Source organism: Gavialis gangeticus, unplaced genomic scaffold, assembly GCF_001723915.1.
Source record: "Gavialis gangeticus isolate Ggan-Ray unplaced genomic scaffold, GavGan_comp1, whole genome shotgun sequence".
NCBI lineage: Eukaryota > Metazoa > Chordata > Crocodylia > Gavialidae > Gavialis > Gavialis gangeticus.
This window is the reverse complement of record NW_017729022.1, coordinates 49,698,036-49,712,177: the sequence shown is the minus strand read 5'-3', so window position 1 is coordinate 49,712,177 and position 14,142 is coordinate 49,698,036. Positions and strand designations below refer to the sequence as shown.

Below are 14,142 nucleotides of genomic sequence, written 5' to 3'. Positions count from 1 at the left end.
AAAAAAAAAAAAAAGGGGGGGGGGGGGAGGGTAAAGCACAAAATTCCATAAATCCCAAGGAACCTTACCTGATCTATGACATCATCATTAGGCCAACAGGAACAATCATTTTCACCAGTACCACTGCAATGTAAGCAGCTGATAATATAAAAATAAACAATCTGCATAAATTTAAGAGACTTATCTAGCTTCATTTGTGAGCATGAAACACCAAGTTATGCAAAAAAAAATACAAGCCTAACAGAAGAGGGCTGCTAGCCAGTAAGATGTAGCAAAACAAAGAGAACACTTCTCTGGATTAGAATCTCCAAACAGGGCCAGGGCTCTGTCCCAGAGAAAGTGAAACTCTCTGAGATGCTGTCTTTTCCCTCCATAGCCACTCAGGGGGAGGAAGTATTTGGTCCTGAGACTGGGGGAGGGGAGGCAGACAGCCAAGGGAGAAAAGGGATACTCCCTTTTTGCTTACCAAAGGATTTTTTTTATTTTGAGAATCTGAAAATTATGTTAAAGGAAGCAGAAAATGCTGTCTTCCACACAGTGGTAGTTTTCTCCACTATATTAATGGCCCAATTGCCAGATCAAAGTCTGGCCTATTCAGCACAAACAGGGGCACTATGACAGCACCATGATGCTCTTGCAGTTTCCCCAGTCCTCCATTCTGCAGATGGAGATGTAAACAGGTGCTGCTTATGTGCTATGCCTCATCTCTCAAGCTATTGAGTGGGCAGTGGGCATGGAAGGGAGGCACTTCTCTTTGCCCCTCCTGTATCCTACACTAATACATCAGCTACCCCCAGTTATGGCCCAGCAGGAGAACACTGAAAGCACTGTGGCTCAAAGACGTAGGATTCCTTCCTTGTGTTGCCACTGAGACACTGAAGGTGTGTGACATGGCTTAACAGGGCAGACTGTAAATGTATTCCTAAGTACTTATCATTTGATAAGTGGTCTCTACTGGGGAGAAGAGAATTCTAAAATGAAATACTGGTGCTGTCTTTTTATGTTCTCCATACAGTTTTTTTATGAGCTCATTATTTAGGGCCACACTTCTCAGAACTCTCAGTGGGTATCAGTGGGAGAAATTCAGATGCATTTTTCCTTTTCTTACTAATCTATGTTTATATGTGTATACATGCTTACCTAGACACACATACACCATCTGCCTACATTGTGTATGAATTGCTCTCACTAATACCAACGAGAGTTGAGAGAACAGTATAGCCCTAAATAACAAGCATATAAGAAAACATTAGCTCCTCAAGCTTTCATTAATATTGTTATTTTATTAGGTGTTATTCTCCATTAGTATTTCCATTTATGAGCAGCTACCCTATTGAATAGTGTCCTGCTCAGTTAGAAGCAAACTGCACAAAGGGAACACCTTTGCAGCTCCTTTTCTCCAGATTTTAATGATGGCCCTTCATCCATTGACTTCAAGATTATAGCCCATATTTTTTTACTGGGAGACTACCCGAAGTGATAAGCATTGTTACAACTCTCTTATAGTTGACGGGGTCCTGTTAAATAAAACAGTAAATACAGACATAGTTCTTTGAACACGCACCCTATGAAAGTAACTTTATAAGGTGAGAAAAAAAGAGAGGGGGAGAAAATGGGCACAGAAAAACCGCCTCTGTTGAAGTTTATCCTCTTTTTAAAAATACTAAAAGACAATATCCTCTGCCCAACACACAAATCCTCTGATGAAAATAATTAGAAAGCAAATTCTTACTTTGGCAACAGAACTGTCTCTGATAAATTCCAAGAGCCTGAGATGACGGACACTTCAACTGCCGAACAATCTGTAAAAAGTCAGTTTTATTAGACCTATACCAGATGCTATGTTACAAGACAGAACTAGAAAAAAAAAATCAATATCCCCATCTTTATAACCCATACACATGATGCTGCATCCTAGCTGGTGCATTTGCTCACTCTCTAATACACACTTACACTTTTGCTTTATATAATAAATGGTGCCAATGTTTTGTGCTTCTCATAGTACTTTTCATCTAACATATTCAAAGTACCCAAAACAATTATTCCCCACGACTACCTTAGGATTGAGATCACCTCTGCATAACAGAAATAATATTTCTCTTCAGGCTACAGATAGGGAAATTCCACCACAGAGATATGAAGCAGATATACAGCACGCCAGTACCTAAACCAGGACCAGAACCCAGATCTGCTGACTTCGTTTCATGCTTTAACCACAAGACAGGCTCATGTGCAAGACTTTCTTCTGTTTCATGACCTTCTGTTGTTCTCTATGCAGTAGCAATTTTCATCCTATTTAAATCTTTTATGACTACAAGTCAATTTGCTATTATTTGAGCCAGTAATTACTATACCAACAATTCACTGGCAGCTGTGGAATGAAACAGTATCTTCCTCTCTCATGAGCAGAATACTACATTCAAGGAACATGTTATTTAAATCCTGGTCTCTTTAGTGTGTGCGTACATGCACACACAGGTGTGTGTTTGTGTGTGTGTGCGTGCATGTGTGTGTAGAAAGAATGACAGCCAGAGCTCAAATTAAAGCTAGGACTACAGGCTTGTCTATAACAAGAAAGCAATGGGTTTTCAGGATGTGACAGCAGGCACATTTTAAATGCCCAGTGTAAGCAAGGGAAATTGTACATTTAGCATGCATTAGCTGAACCAAATGAGACAAATCTTGGGACTGTTCAGGAGCTTAGGTAATTTTCTCAAATGAACGAAAACCCCCCAGATGTTTATAGGGAATCAGATGCCTAAAGATGCAGCTACGCACTCACTATGCACTTAAATACCTCTGAAAATCTGGCCCAAAATGCAGAGATTTAGCCACCTGCCTCTATAACTGCATGATGAGAGAGCCTTGCTTGGAGACAAATCACAACTTATTGGTAAAGTACAGAAGTGAAGGGAATGGGCAAAGTGAGATTTTCCTCTGACTGCTGGAAATCATCCCCTACTTCACATAATAGAACAAAATCAAATCAAGCCTGACTCGCCCCCAACTGACCAAGGTTCCACTGAAGTCAGTGGAAAGATTGCCACTGGTTTCAGTATAAGCTGGACTGAGCTCAAGAAGAACAAGTATTTTGCCTTTTGAATTTACTAGGTTGCATGAAGTAGCCAATATTTTCAAAACATTTTCCCTGGAGGAGATACCACTGGAATCCTAGAAGTCTTTCTGATGAGGTGAAGAACCCTTAATATGAGGTAGCATATAAGTTTCAACCTATATATAGCCATCTCTGGTTCTATTAGTAACTGATAAGCAGCACTAAGAGAATGACAGGAGTACTAAGGTGCTCCAGCTGAGTTCAGAGCCTTGTTGGGGTAGGCATTAGAGAAAGAAAAAGTCCTGGCCCCTAAAAAGTAGGAAGTAAATGAGGGTAAATTCCATAACTACAAATATACAGCTTTGGAATGGGTCAGTAATGGATCTTTTGTAAATTCTCAGTGACTTTATGACACCTTGATTTTTAAAAAGTCCATTAATAAAGGTTACAAGAAGCACGATGGCCTGAAGTCATCACATGTATTACCCCAGCTGTCGCATACAAAAGCTTTCCTATTTGCTTTAAAAAAAAAAAAAACACCCAAAAAACAAAACAAAACAAAACAAAACACAAAAACAAAACAAAAAACCCCCCAAAAAAAACCAGCATCAGAAAAGAAATCACCACACTCAAAAACTCCTCTGAAGTGCTACTTAGCTCTCTGTAGTCTGTAATTCCAATGGGAGCTTTTTCTGTGCAAAGACAGGATGAGATCCTGAGACCCTGCTATAGCAACAGCTCCCAATGGCTACAATCCAGTGAGACTGGAGCTCACAATAAAGTTCAGGATGTTAATAAATTAAACCAAATGTCTCAGGCTGGCAGGGGATCTGGAGGGGTCAGAATGCCAGCCCACACCTGCTCCAATGGGACTGTACATGCTGTAGAGGGGCTGGCTGGGGCACGAGGGGCTTCCACACGGGCGCCGCCTATCAGCTAGCCCCATGCTGAAGCAACCTGTGCCTCAACCAGCTGGGGCACTATCTACATGTGTGCTGCTGCACACAAAGCAGCTCTGCAGCAGTAGGTAACCTGCTGCAGAGTTATTAGTTTTGTGCACCCTAATGGGAGCGCACATGTAGATGCTGAGCTGTTTACTGCGCAATTAATTAGATAACTGTGCAGCACATGTCTCGTACACATGCCCAAAGACAATAGAAATGCTCACTGGGCCTATATATCCCATCTTTACTGATAAAAGAAGGTGGGTCAGTAGTTAATATGTGAGTATTAAACAAACATACCATTGGTAGTTGGTGCTGTGTATGTTACACTGCAGCTGCAGTTCAAGATTTGTTGCTTTTCATTTTCACAAAGTATATTGGTTTGTTTTGCATTTTTTATCCTACAAAAAGAATCCTTTTGGAAATCAGGTGGAACATTTCCAACTGTCATCACAATAATCTTGAGAATCTGAAGAAAACATACAATTGATTACATGCAGTGCTTATAGAATTGCCTTCATGTGAGAAGTTCAGACTAGTACAGGAAAATTTGTGCAGCCCCTGTAACAGAGAAGCTCGGCCAGGTAATGACATAAAAGCAGCCAATTAGAGTGTTGTACTATTAACTTTTGTGTGAAAAATGAGGAAAATTACTTTTGGAAACTCTTAAATAGAATTTTTCTTTACAAAACTAAGTATTTTTGTATCCCCTTTCCACAAATACCTGTGCAAGTACATATACCCATTCAACAAAAGTTAACTTTTGGGTCTGTATCAAAAATGCATTTAATTACCAAATATATTTTTTATAATAAGTTGCCATTTCTCTTTGGATTGAAGTAGCGTACATATGAGAGTACAGCCAAACAAGAAAAAGAAAACACCCAAAAGAAAATCGAGGAAAAACTGATCTATACGGCTATAGAACAGACATTACCAGTTGTGCCGCAGGGTTCAATCCTGCCACTCCCAGGAGCAGCTGGGGCCCTGAGGGACAAGACTCAGAGTGTATCTGTGCAAATGGGGGATCACTCAGGCTTGCCTCTGCAAGCAGGGAACATCAGGGTTTTCCTGTTTGCAGAGGTGTGTCCTTACTCAGGAGCAGCAGCACTATACACACCCAGGGAATCCCCTGCCAGGGGATTCCCGGGGCACACAAACAAGCAGGGAACCTGGGGCTCCCCCATTTACAGAGATGCACCTGAGTCAGAGTGAATCAAAGTGATACGCACACCTGGCAAATCTCCTGCTGGGGGATTTCTGGATAATGCTTCTGCAAATGGGGGAAGCCAGGCAGGCACTTGTCAGGCTTAAGGTCCCTGACCTCCCAGGAGCACCTGTACGGGGTGTGGCTGGTGAGCACAGACAGACACAGCAAGTATGACACATCTATCTAAGCCAGCTGCAATTGATTTTAGATTTTGTTGTGCTCAGCAAATACTTTAAAGTATTAATATTATTACTGTTATTATTTTGCTACCACCACCAGAAAGGTATATTGCAAAACTGAAGAAATAAAACACAGAGCAACAAAAACCGATCAGGTTGCAAGCATGGCTAACACAAGTAAATATACTTAGGCTGGAAAATAAATGAATGATTGGGAGAAATAACTCCAAAATATTTAGAAGGTATAATCAAGAGCAAGTGAGATGACCTGTTCACTACAGCACAAGAGTTACAATACAATAAAGGGACAGAAACAGGAATATTTAGATAAAAAACTAGAAAAAAAAAATCTTAAGGTGAGGTCTACTACAGTAGAGATAAAGGCTCCATTGGTTCACATTTATAAAACTAGAGTGTGAAATACATAGTAAATAAATAGGACATTTTTTCTACCAATAGGGGCATCACTTCTGAAAATACCTTAAGACTCAAAATATATATATATTCTCTTACCCCTGCAGTGTAGGTAGGCAGACAGATAGATATTAGAGGCAGAACACTATTAACATTGTGTATCTAAAGAGCAGTTTTCTAGAAGCATGACTGGCATTTCTGACACTTTGCATATCTATTACTGTTGCAAGACAGTTGTGTAAGCATATGCATGTAGACTGAGCATGTACAATAGTCTATGCCCTGGATGCTATGGGTGCACCGATAAAGATTTTTTGGGATGATACTGATGACTGATTATTGACCAGGCATATCAGTCAATACCTATTTGATTGCCAATATGCAGTCTGGCAGGTAAGTCTGGGGGTGGGCAGATTGAGTCCCTCACAGTGAGGGGGGAATGGGGCTGCAACAAGGGCAGGGGCAGGACCTGGCACTGCACAGCCAGGGCAGGGCAGGATGCAGGATGGAGCCGCAGCTAGTCTGGGGCTGGGGGGCGGGCGGCAGCTCCCACTGCTGTATGCACCCCTGGGGAGGCATAAGGGCCATGTGCCCTCAGGATCTGTGCGTGGGGCGAGGGTGAGCTGCCTTCTGCATGCTCAAGGCCGGGGCTGCACTGGCCTCCTGCCAGTGGAGGGGCTGGGCCAGGGCTGCACTTGGAGCAGTGGGGCAGGCAGTGGCAGTGCTGGGAGGGGCAGCTACAGTGTGGCGGGGCTACAGCAACCTGTAGCCCCCTTCCCAGCGCCACCACTGCCCACCCTGCCCCTACCCACCCCAAGCACAGGCCGGGCCAGCACCCCCACTGGGAAGAGGCCAGAGCAGGCCCTGGTCCCCAGCCCACCCTCAACCTGTGCACAGATCTGAGAGGCACATAGCCCCCATGCCTCCCCCAGGGTGCACACAGTGGTGGGAGCTGTCTCCCCCTCCCCACATCCCCCAGACAAGCTGCAGCTCCATCCCATGTCCTGCACCACCCCGGCTGTGCAGCACCTGCCCCTGCCCCAGCCCCACTCCCTCCCACACTGTGGGGGCCTCAATCTGCACCCCCCTGTGTCCCTTCCCTCCCTCAGACTTACTGGCCAGATGACGCTCTCCAAGCTGCTGGGCTGCACTCCTGGCCATGTGCATGCTGCAGCATTTATCAGTGACATTATTGGCCACATCAGCCAAAAAAAGCCAACTGTCGATTATGTGAATTTCCTTTTTATTGATGCCAGTATGATATGAACTGATGTACTCATGCACCTTTAGGACTCCTACGCAGGTGGCTACATAAATGCACCATTTCTGGAAGTGTAAGATATAAAAATGTACACAGACAAAAACCCACACCTAACTGGTGTCAGATACCAAAAAAAAGGGTCTTCCCAGGTTTTAGCTTAATAGCTGAATACTTAGGGCACTTGCACAGGAAGCCAGAAACCCCGGTTCTAGCTCCCTTTCTCCCAGAGGGGAACTGAATACTTGTCTCCTGGACATCAAAGCACAGAGCTCTAATCACACCACCATAGGAAGACATTATCAACTGCCTTCTCTCTTTTGCAAGCACATAGCCACACACCTATCTGGACAGAGCATAGCCTACCGAACACTCTTAGTCTATGCACAGACACTCATGTGTCTACAGTGCAGGGGTAAGAGAATTGGAAACTGTGTACAAGTGCCAAAGCCACCACTTACGTGACCAGAAAACTGCCATTTAGATCTACAAAGGGAAATGGAATTCCATCCTCTATCCTTTCTATATAATTTCTTAACTAGACCAGGGCTGGTCAACTGATAGCTCATTGGCTGCATACAGCCCAGGAGGGGTTAATCCATGGCCCCTGGGCTCTCACCTGGTTGCTGTTCCCCCTATTGCTCAGCTACAGCCAGTGGCTCATGGCTTCCCCTCTGACTCCTTCCTGCACTTGCCCAAGAAGCCAGTGCCAAGCGGCAGTGTGGCACAGCCTGTCATGCAGTACAGAATGGAATCTGGTAGGAGACCTGCCTACCCGTGCATGCAGTGCAACAGTGGAGGGATGGACAGGGACAATCCAAGCAGAGAAGGCCTGTGGGTCCTATAACTCATGCTACTGCAGCCTGCAGGGCATGCAGTCCCTGCTGGTACAGCCTGTGCAGGGTGTAGCTGCTGTCTGCCTAGAAGTTGGACATTTCTGAATTAGACTATGGAATTCTCTAGTGGAAACCTGGATTCTTATCCACCACTAGCCTGCTGTGTGACTTTGGATAAATCACTTACCCTTCCCTGTGCCTAAGTGTACTCATCTGCAAAATGAGAATAATAATATTCACTTCTATTAAAAAGTATAATCTACCACTGAAAAGCACTACAAAAGATTTATTTTTATTATTACATTCTGTTGGCCATTTAGAGGACTTTCTATGGAACTATTCCTACTGTCCTGTGATTCTTTTTCTCTCTATTCTATTCATTTTCATGTCAAATTTTTGCAGATATTCATGTAAATGAATAAAAAAAATTGGGTTTGTAAGTCTGTGCTGAAACATTTTATGACTTATAAGCCCTGGAACCTGGTTAGTGCATTTAATACACAATGGCTGAAAATTATAAGACAAAATATGTTTAAAAAAAAAACAACAACCCCAAAAACAAGTCAGCCACTCCCCTGGTCAGTATAAGGAAGTACTGAGTCAATAGGCTTTATAGCCCATCTTGCAGTAGAAAATGAAATCTCTCTTGCACCTATGAATTCAATCAGTTAAATCTCCAGCCTAATTGCTAGTTGTTGAGATAAGAATATAATGTGTGTGGAGTACGTAAAGTATAATGACAATAACAAGTTATAGTAAATGCTAGAATCACTTGTTTAAAATTTTAAAAAAAAAGAAAGAACAAAAAATGGTTTATACATGCCTTATTTTCATGATGCATGATCCTTATCTGGATTACAACATACTGATCCACTTCATGTGAACTGTTAACCAAATCTGGTAAACTGTCTGAACGTGTACAATTTCCTTTCAAGGTACACCTATGAAACGAAAACAAAATTTTACTAGGTTTCCTTATACTGGCTGCAGTCCTGGCTGTTCTGCTTTAATTTATTTAACACTTTAATTTTTTTCCCCCCACAGGAATATAAGTGCCATCACAAAATGCTAAACAAAAATGATACAAAAATCATTTGACTTATGCTTTTGTGCCTCAATTAAACAAAACTTTAAAAGTTTTTAAGTCAGTGAGATTTTAAGTAGATGCTTATGTGCTTTTCTGGATACAGTTTAATTTGGGCCTTATATATGGTCAGAAGCACAAAATGTTAATGGGAATCTTTCCACTGACTTCAGTGAGCTTGATTCAGGCCTGATCTTTGACAAAATAATATTAATATATAAATGCTGGTGTTAAAGTAGAAAGTCAGCATTATACTTAGTAAAGATCAACTTGTGTTCAACAATGTACATTGTAAAATTGGTCTAATATATTATGTAGGAAAGACTGGGATTTAAGAAAAAATATTTTAAGAAAGTGTTCACTTCCTTGAGTAAATTATTGCAACAGGATGCAAAATGTGCCCAGATCCTCACAGGTTCATTTGAACTATGTAGAATGAAAGATATTAGACCCCATTTCTAGAAACTCCTGGGCACATGTTTAACTACATGAATAGTCCCATTAACTCTAACTGAATTACTATTTACATTAAACGTGTTCCTGTGTGTTCAAAGGGTTGTAGACTTAATGAATACAATTTCTCAAGTAACAGATTTTAACTGGGCTCCCTAGAGGATTTTTCAGAGCTCATTGTAGACATGTGTAGATAAATACTAAATTGTCCTGGAAAGGAAAAACAAATAAGAGACTTGCAAGTAAAATGTACACAACTATGTCAAATATCTAAAAAAGTCCCTAAAACTGTACAGTTGTTCTTTTTTTATACCAAGATGTTGGCAAGAGTACTGTTAAGCAAGAGGTTATTTCCTGCGTGGTCTTGGTCAGGAAGCTGAACCCATACTGCAGAAAAACCTTCTGGGGCCCTGTTACAGAATATACTCAAAGCACAATCCTAAAGTAAGACATTAATCTTGTGTTTTACAACTGGTTAATTGATTTGGATTAAATGGGATAAATTTGTCTCTCCTGTACAACCTTACTGACCTCCAGCCAACAAAAAATAGGAATGGAAGGGATCTCAGGACATCAACTAGTTCAGGGGTGGGCAAAATACAGCCTGCAGGCAAGATCCAGTCCACCAAAGGATTCTGTCCAGCCTGTGACGGGTCCCTCAGTCCTGCTCAGCCCAGGCACTCAGAGTAGCCCATGCCAGACTCATTTGCTGGCAGCCCTTGCAATGGCAGCTCCTTCTGGCTGCCACTGCTGCCAGTCCCAGGCATAGAATCATAGAAAATTAGGGTTGGAAGGGACCTCAGGAGGTCATCTAGTTCAGCCCCCTGCTAAAAGCAGGACCAGCCCCAACTAGATCATCCGAACCAAGGCTTTGTCTATCCAGGCCTTAAAAACATCCAAGGATGGAGATTCCACAACCTCTCTGGGTAACCTGTTCCAGTGCTTTACTACCCTCCTAGTGAGAAAAGTCTTACTAACATCTAACCTAAATTCCCTTGCTGCAACTTGAGATCGTTGCTCCTTGTTATGTTATCTGCCACCACTGAGAACAGTCTAGCTTCATCCTCTTTCAAACCCCTCTTCAAATAGTTGAAGGCTGCTATTAAATCCCCTCTCAGTTTTCGCTTCTCTAGACTAAGCCCAGTTCCCTCAGCCTCTCCTTATGAGTCATGTGCCCCAGCCCCCTCATCATTTTTGTTGCCTTCCTCTGGAATCTCTCCAATTTGCCTGTGTCTTTTCTGTAGTGAGTGGCCCACAACTGAACACAGTACTCCAGATGTGGCCTCACCAGTGCTGAACAGAAGGGCATAATCACTTCCCTTAATCTGCTGGCAGCACTCCTACTAATGCAGCCCATTATGCTGTTAGCCTTTTTGGCAACAAGGGTACACTGTTGGTTCATATTCAGCTTATTGTCCACTGTGACCCCCCAGGTCCTTTGCTGCAGTCAGCCCCCAGCCTGTATTGGTGAATGGGATTGTTCCATCCGAAGTGCAGGACTTTGCACTTGGTCCTTGTTGAACTTCATGGGATTCCTTCTGGCCCAATCCTCCAATTTGTTTAGGTCACTCTGAATCCTAGCCCTACCCTCCAGTGTATCTACTACTTCCCCCAGCTTGGTGTCATCTGCAAACTTGCTGAGGGTGCACTCTATGCTATCTTCCGGGTTGCTGATGAAGATATTGAACAAAACTGGGTGCCGCACTTCAAGAGAGATGTGGACAGCATCGAGAGGGTCCAGAGGAAGGCCACTCGTATGATCAAGGGACAGCAGGGTAGGTCCTATGAGGAAAGGTTGTGGGACCTGAACCTGTTCAGCCTTCAAAAGAGAAGGCTGAGGGGGGATCTTGTGGCCTGTTATAAACTGGTTAGGGGGGATCAGCAGGCGCTGGGGGAGTCCCTGTTCCCCCGAGCGCTGCAAGGAGTGACCAGGAACAATGGTCACAAGCTGGCGGAGGGAAGGTTTAAGTTGGACATCAGGAGGCGCTACTTCACGGTCAGGGCGGCTAGGGTCTGGAACCAGCTTCCAAGTGAGGTGGTGCAGGCTCCCACCCTGGGGGTTTTTAAGAGGAGGTTGGATGACCACCTTACTGGGGTCATTTGACCCCAGTGCTCTTCCTGCCATGGCAGGGGGTCAGACTAGATGATCTGCTCAGGTCCCTTCTGACCCTAGAAACTATGAAAACTGGCCCCAGGTCTTAGGGCACTCCACTTGATAACAGCTGCCAGCTATACATTGAACCACTGATTACTAGGGATCCTAGTTTTCTCTGATTTGAAAAAAAAAATCCCCAATTTTTGGTTAAACAAAAGTAACCCCAAATAAGTTGGGGATTTTTTCACATCAGAGAAAACCAGGATCCTTGTAGATAACTACCTTTCAACTCCAAAGCTCCAGCCAATTTTCTATCCACCATTCATCCAGCCCATACTTCCTTAGCTTGCCTGCAAGACTGGTGCAGAAGACAATATCAAAAGCCTTGCTAAAAATCAAGATATACCACATCCACTAATTTCCCCACCTTCACAGAGCCAGTTAGCTCATCACAGAAGGCAATTAGGTTGGTCAGGCATGACTTGCCCTTGGTGAATCCATGCTGACTGTTTCCCATCACCATCTTCTCCTCCAAGTGCTTAGAAATAGATTCCTTGAGGATCTGTTCCATGATTCTTCCAGGAACTGAGGTGAGACTGACTGGTCTATAGTTCCCTGGATCCTCTTTCTTCCCTTTCTTAAATATGGGTGTTATGTTTGTCCTTTTCCAATCATTTAGGACCTCTCCTGAAAGCTATGATTTTTCAAAGATGATGGCCGATGGCTCTGGAATCACATCTGCCAATTCCCTCAGCGACCTTGGATGCATCCCATCCAGCCTCACAGACCTGTATATGTCCAGCTTTTCTAAATAGTCCCTTAACCTGTTTTTTTACCACTATTGGCTGGTCACCTTCTCCCCAAACTGTGCTGCCAAGTGCGTTACTCTTGGAGCTGACCTTGCCTATGAACATGGGTGACTGATGCCTCCCAGGGCACCAGATCGCCAACTGGGGTGGGGTGGAGGATCCCCCAGCAGCCAATCACTGATTTGGGCGGGGGGGGGAGTTTCCCAGTGCCAATTGCCAAGCCAGCAGCAAAACTGGCGAAACCAGAAGTGCACTTCCAGTGGCACTTCCAGTTTCACAGCTGGCACTTCTAGGGGGTGCACAGCCAATCTCAGGGGGTGCACATGTACCCCCTACATGTTACCAATGCCTGTGAAGACTGGGGTGAAAAAGGCATTAAGTACTTCAGCCTTTTCTGCATCCTCTGTCACAAGGTAGCCTCCCCCATTCAGTAAGGGACCCCTACTTTCCCTGATCTTCCTCTTGTTACTGACATACTTGTAGAAACGCTTCTGGTTACCCTTCAATCCCTTGCTAGCTGCAACTACAACTGAGCTTTGGCCTTCCTTAGTTCACTCCTGCATGCCTGAGCAAGACTCTTATACTCCTTCCTAGTTGTTTGCCCAAGTTTCCACTTCTCATAAGCTTCCTTTTTGTGATTTAGCTTACTGAAGGGTTCCCTGCTAAGCCAAGCTGGTCTTCTCCCATACTTGCTAGTCTTCCTGCACGTAGGGATGGCTTGTTCATGCACTCTCAGTAAGACTTATTTAAAGCATGGCCAGCTCTCCTAGACTCCTCTCCCCCACAGACTGGCTTCCCAGGGTATCCTGCCAATGAGTTCCCTTAGTGAGTCAAAGTCTGCTTTTCTGAAGTCCAGGGTCCTTATTCTGCTGCTCTCCATCCTTCCTTTCCTCAGGATCCTGAACTCAATCAGCTCATGGTCACTACTGCCCAAGTTGCCATCTTCTAGTACATTCCCCACCGATTCTTTCCTGTTTGTGAGCAGCAGGCCAAGAAGAGCACGGCCCCTAGTTGGCCACTCCAGCACTTGCACCAGGAAGTTGTCCCCAACGCTGTCCAAAAACTTCATGGATTGCCTGCGCACTGCTGTATTGCTGTCCCAGCAGATGTCAAAGTGACTGAAGTCCCCCACGAGAACTAGCACCTGTAATCGAGAAACTTCTGCTAGCTGTTTAAAGAAAGCCTCATCTACCACTTCCTCCTGATCTGATGGTCTATAGCAGACCCCCAAGTACAACATCATCCTTGTTGTTTTCCCCTCTGACCCTAACCCAGAGACTTTTGATAGGCTAGTTTCATACTGGAAGAAACTCTGAGCAATCATATGGCTCTTTTACATAAAGTGCAACTCCTCCTCCTTTTTCCCCTGCCTGTCCTTCCTGAATAGTTTGTATACAATCCACACCAGTGCACCAGTCACGCAAGCTCCCACCAAGTCTCTGTTATTCCAATCATGTCATAGTTCTGTGACTGTGGAAGGACTTCCAATTCAGCCCTGGCCCTGCTGCCTGGGCACCCTGACCCATCCACTTTGCACCCACCACCAGAGGCAGGACCCACATGGGCAGGGCAGATGGGATGGGGCTGCAGGTGGACAGGGAGTGCTGTCCAGGAGCAGGATGGGTTGGCGGGGCTGGGATGAAGGGGCGGTGACCGTGCAGTGCTGGGGCCCATGGTAGAGCCATGATCTGCTACCCAGACATCCCTGTCCATGGACAGGACCATGCGGGAGCAGACTGCAGCTGCCCCAGGCCACAGCCCCATACTGTCACTATCCCAAGATCGCAAACCTGGCCCCCCTGGCC

General features: G+C 44.4%; 1 protein-coding gene across 1 annotated transcript in view; it reads right to left on the bottom strand.

The window, feature by feature from the left end:
- Positions 1 to 14,142, bottom strand: part of PLXNC1 (plexin C1) — a gene marked incomplete at its 5' end in the record, with an annotated part of 102,759 nt that overhangs the window by 68,182 nt on the left and 20,435 nt on the right. Inside the window, 4 exons of the mRNA XM_019515795.1 lie at positions 69 to 138; positions 1,733 to 1,802; positions 4,300 to 4,468; positions 8,720 to 8,837. Coding sequence (XP_019371340.1) covers positions 69 to 138; positions 1,733 to 1,802; positions 4,300 to 4,468; positions 8,720 to 8,837 — 427 coding nt within the window. The remainder of the gene's footprint in view (positions 1 to 68; positions 139 to 1,732; positions 1,803 to 4,299; positions 4,469 to 8,719; positions 8,838 to 14,142) is intronic.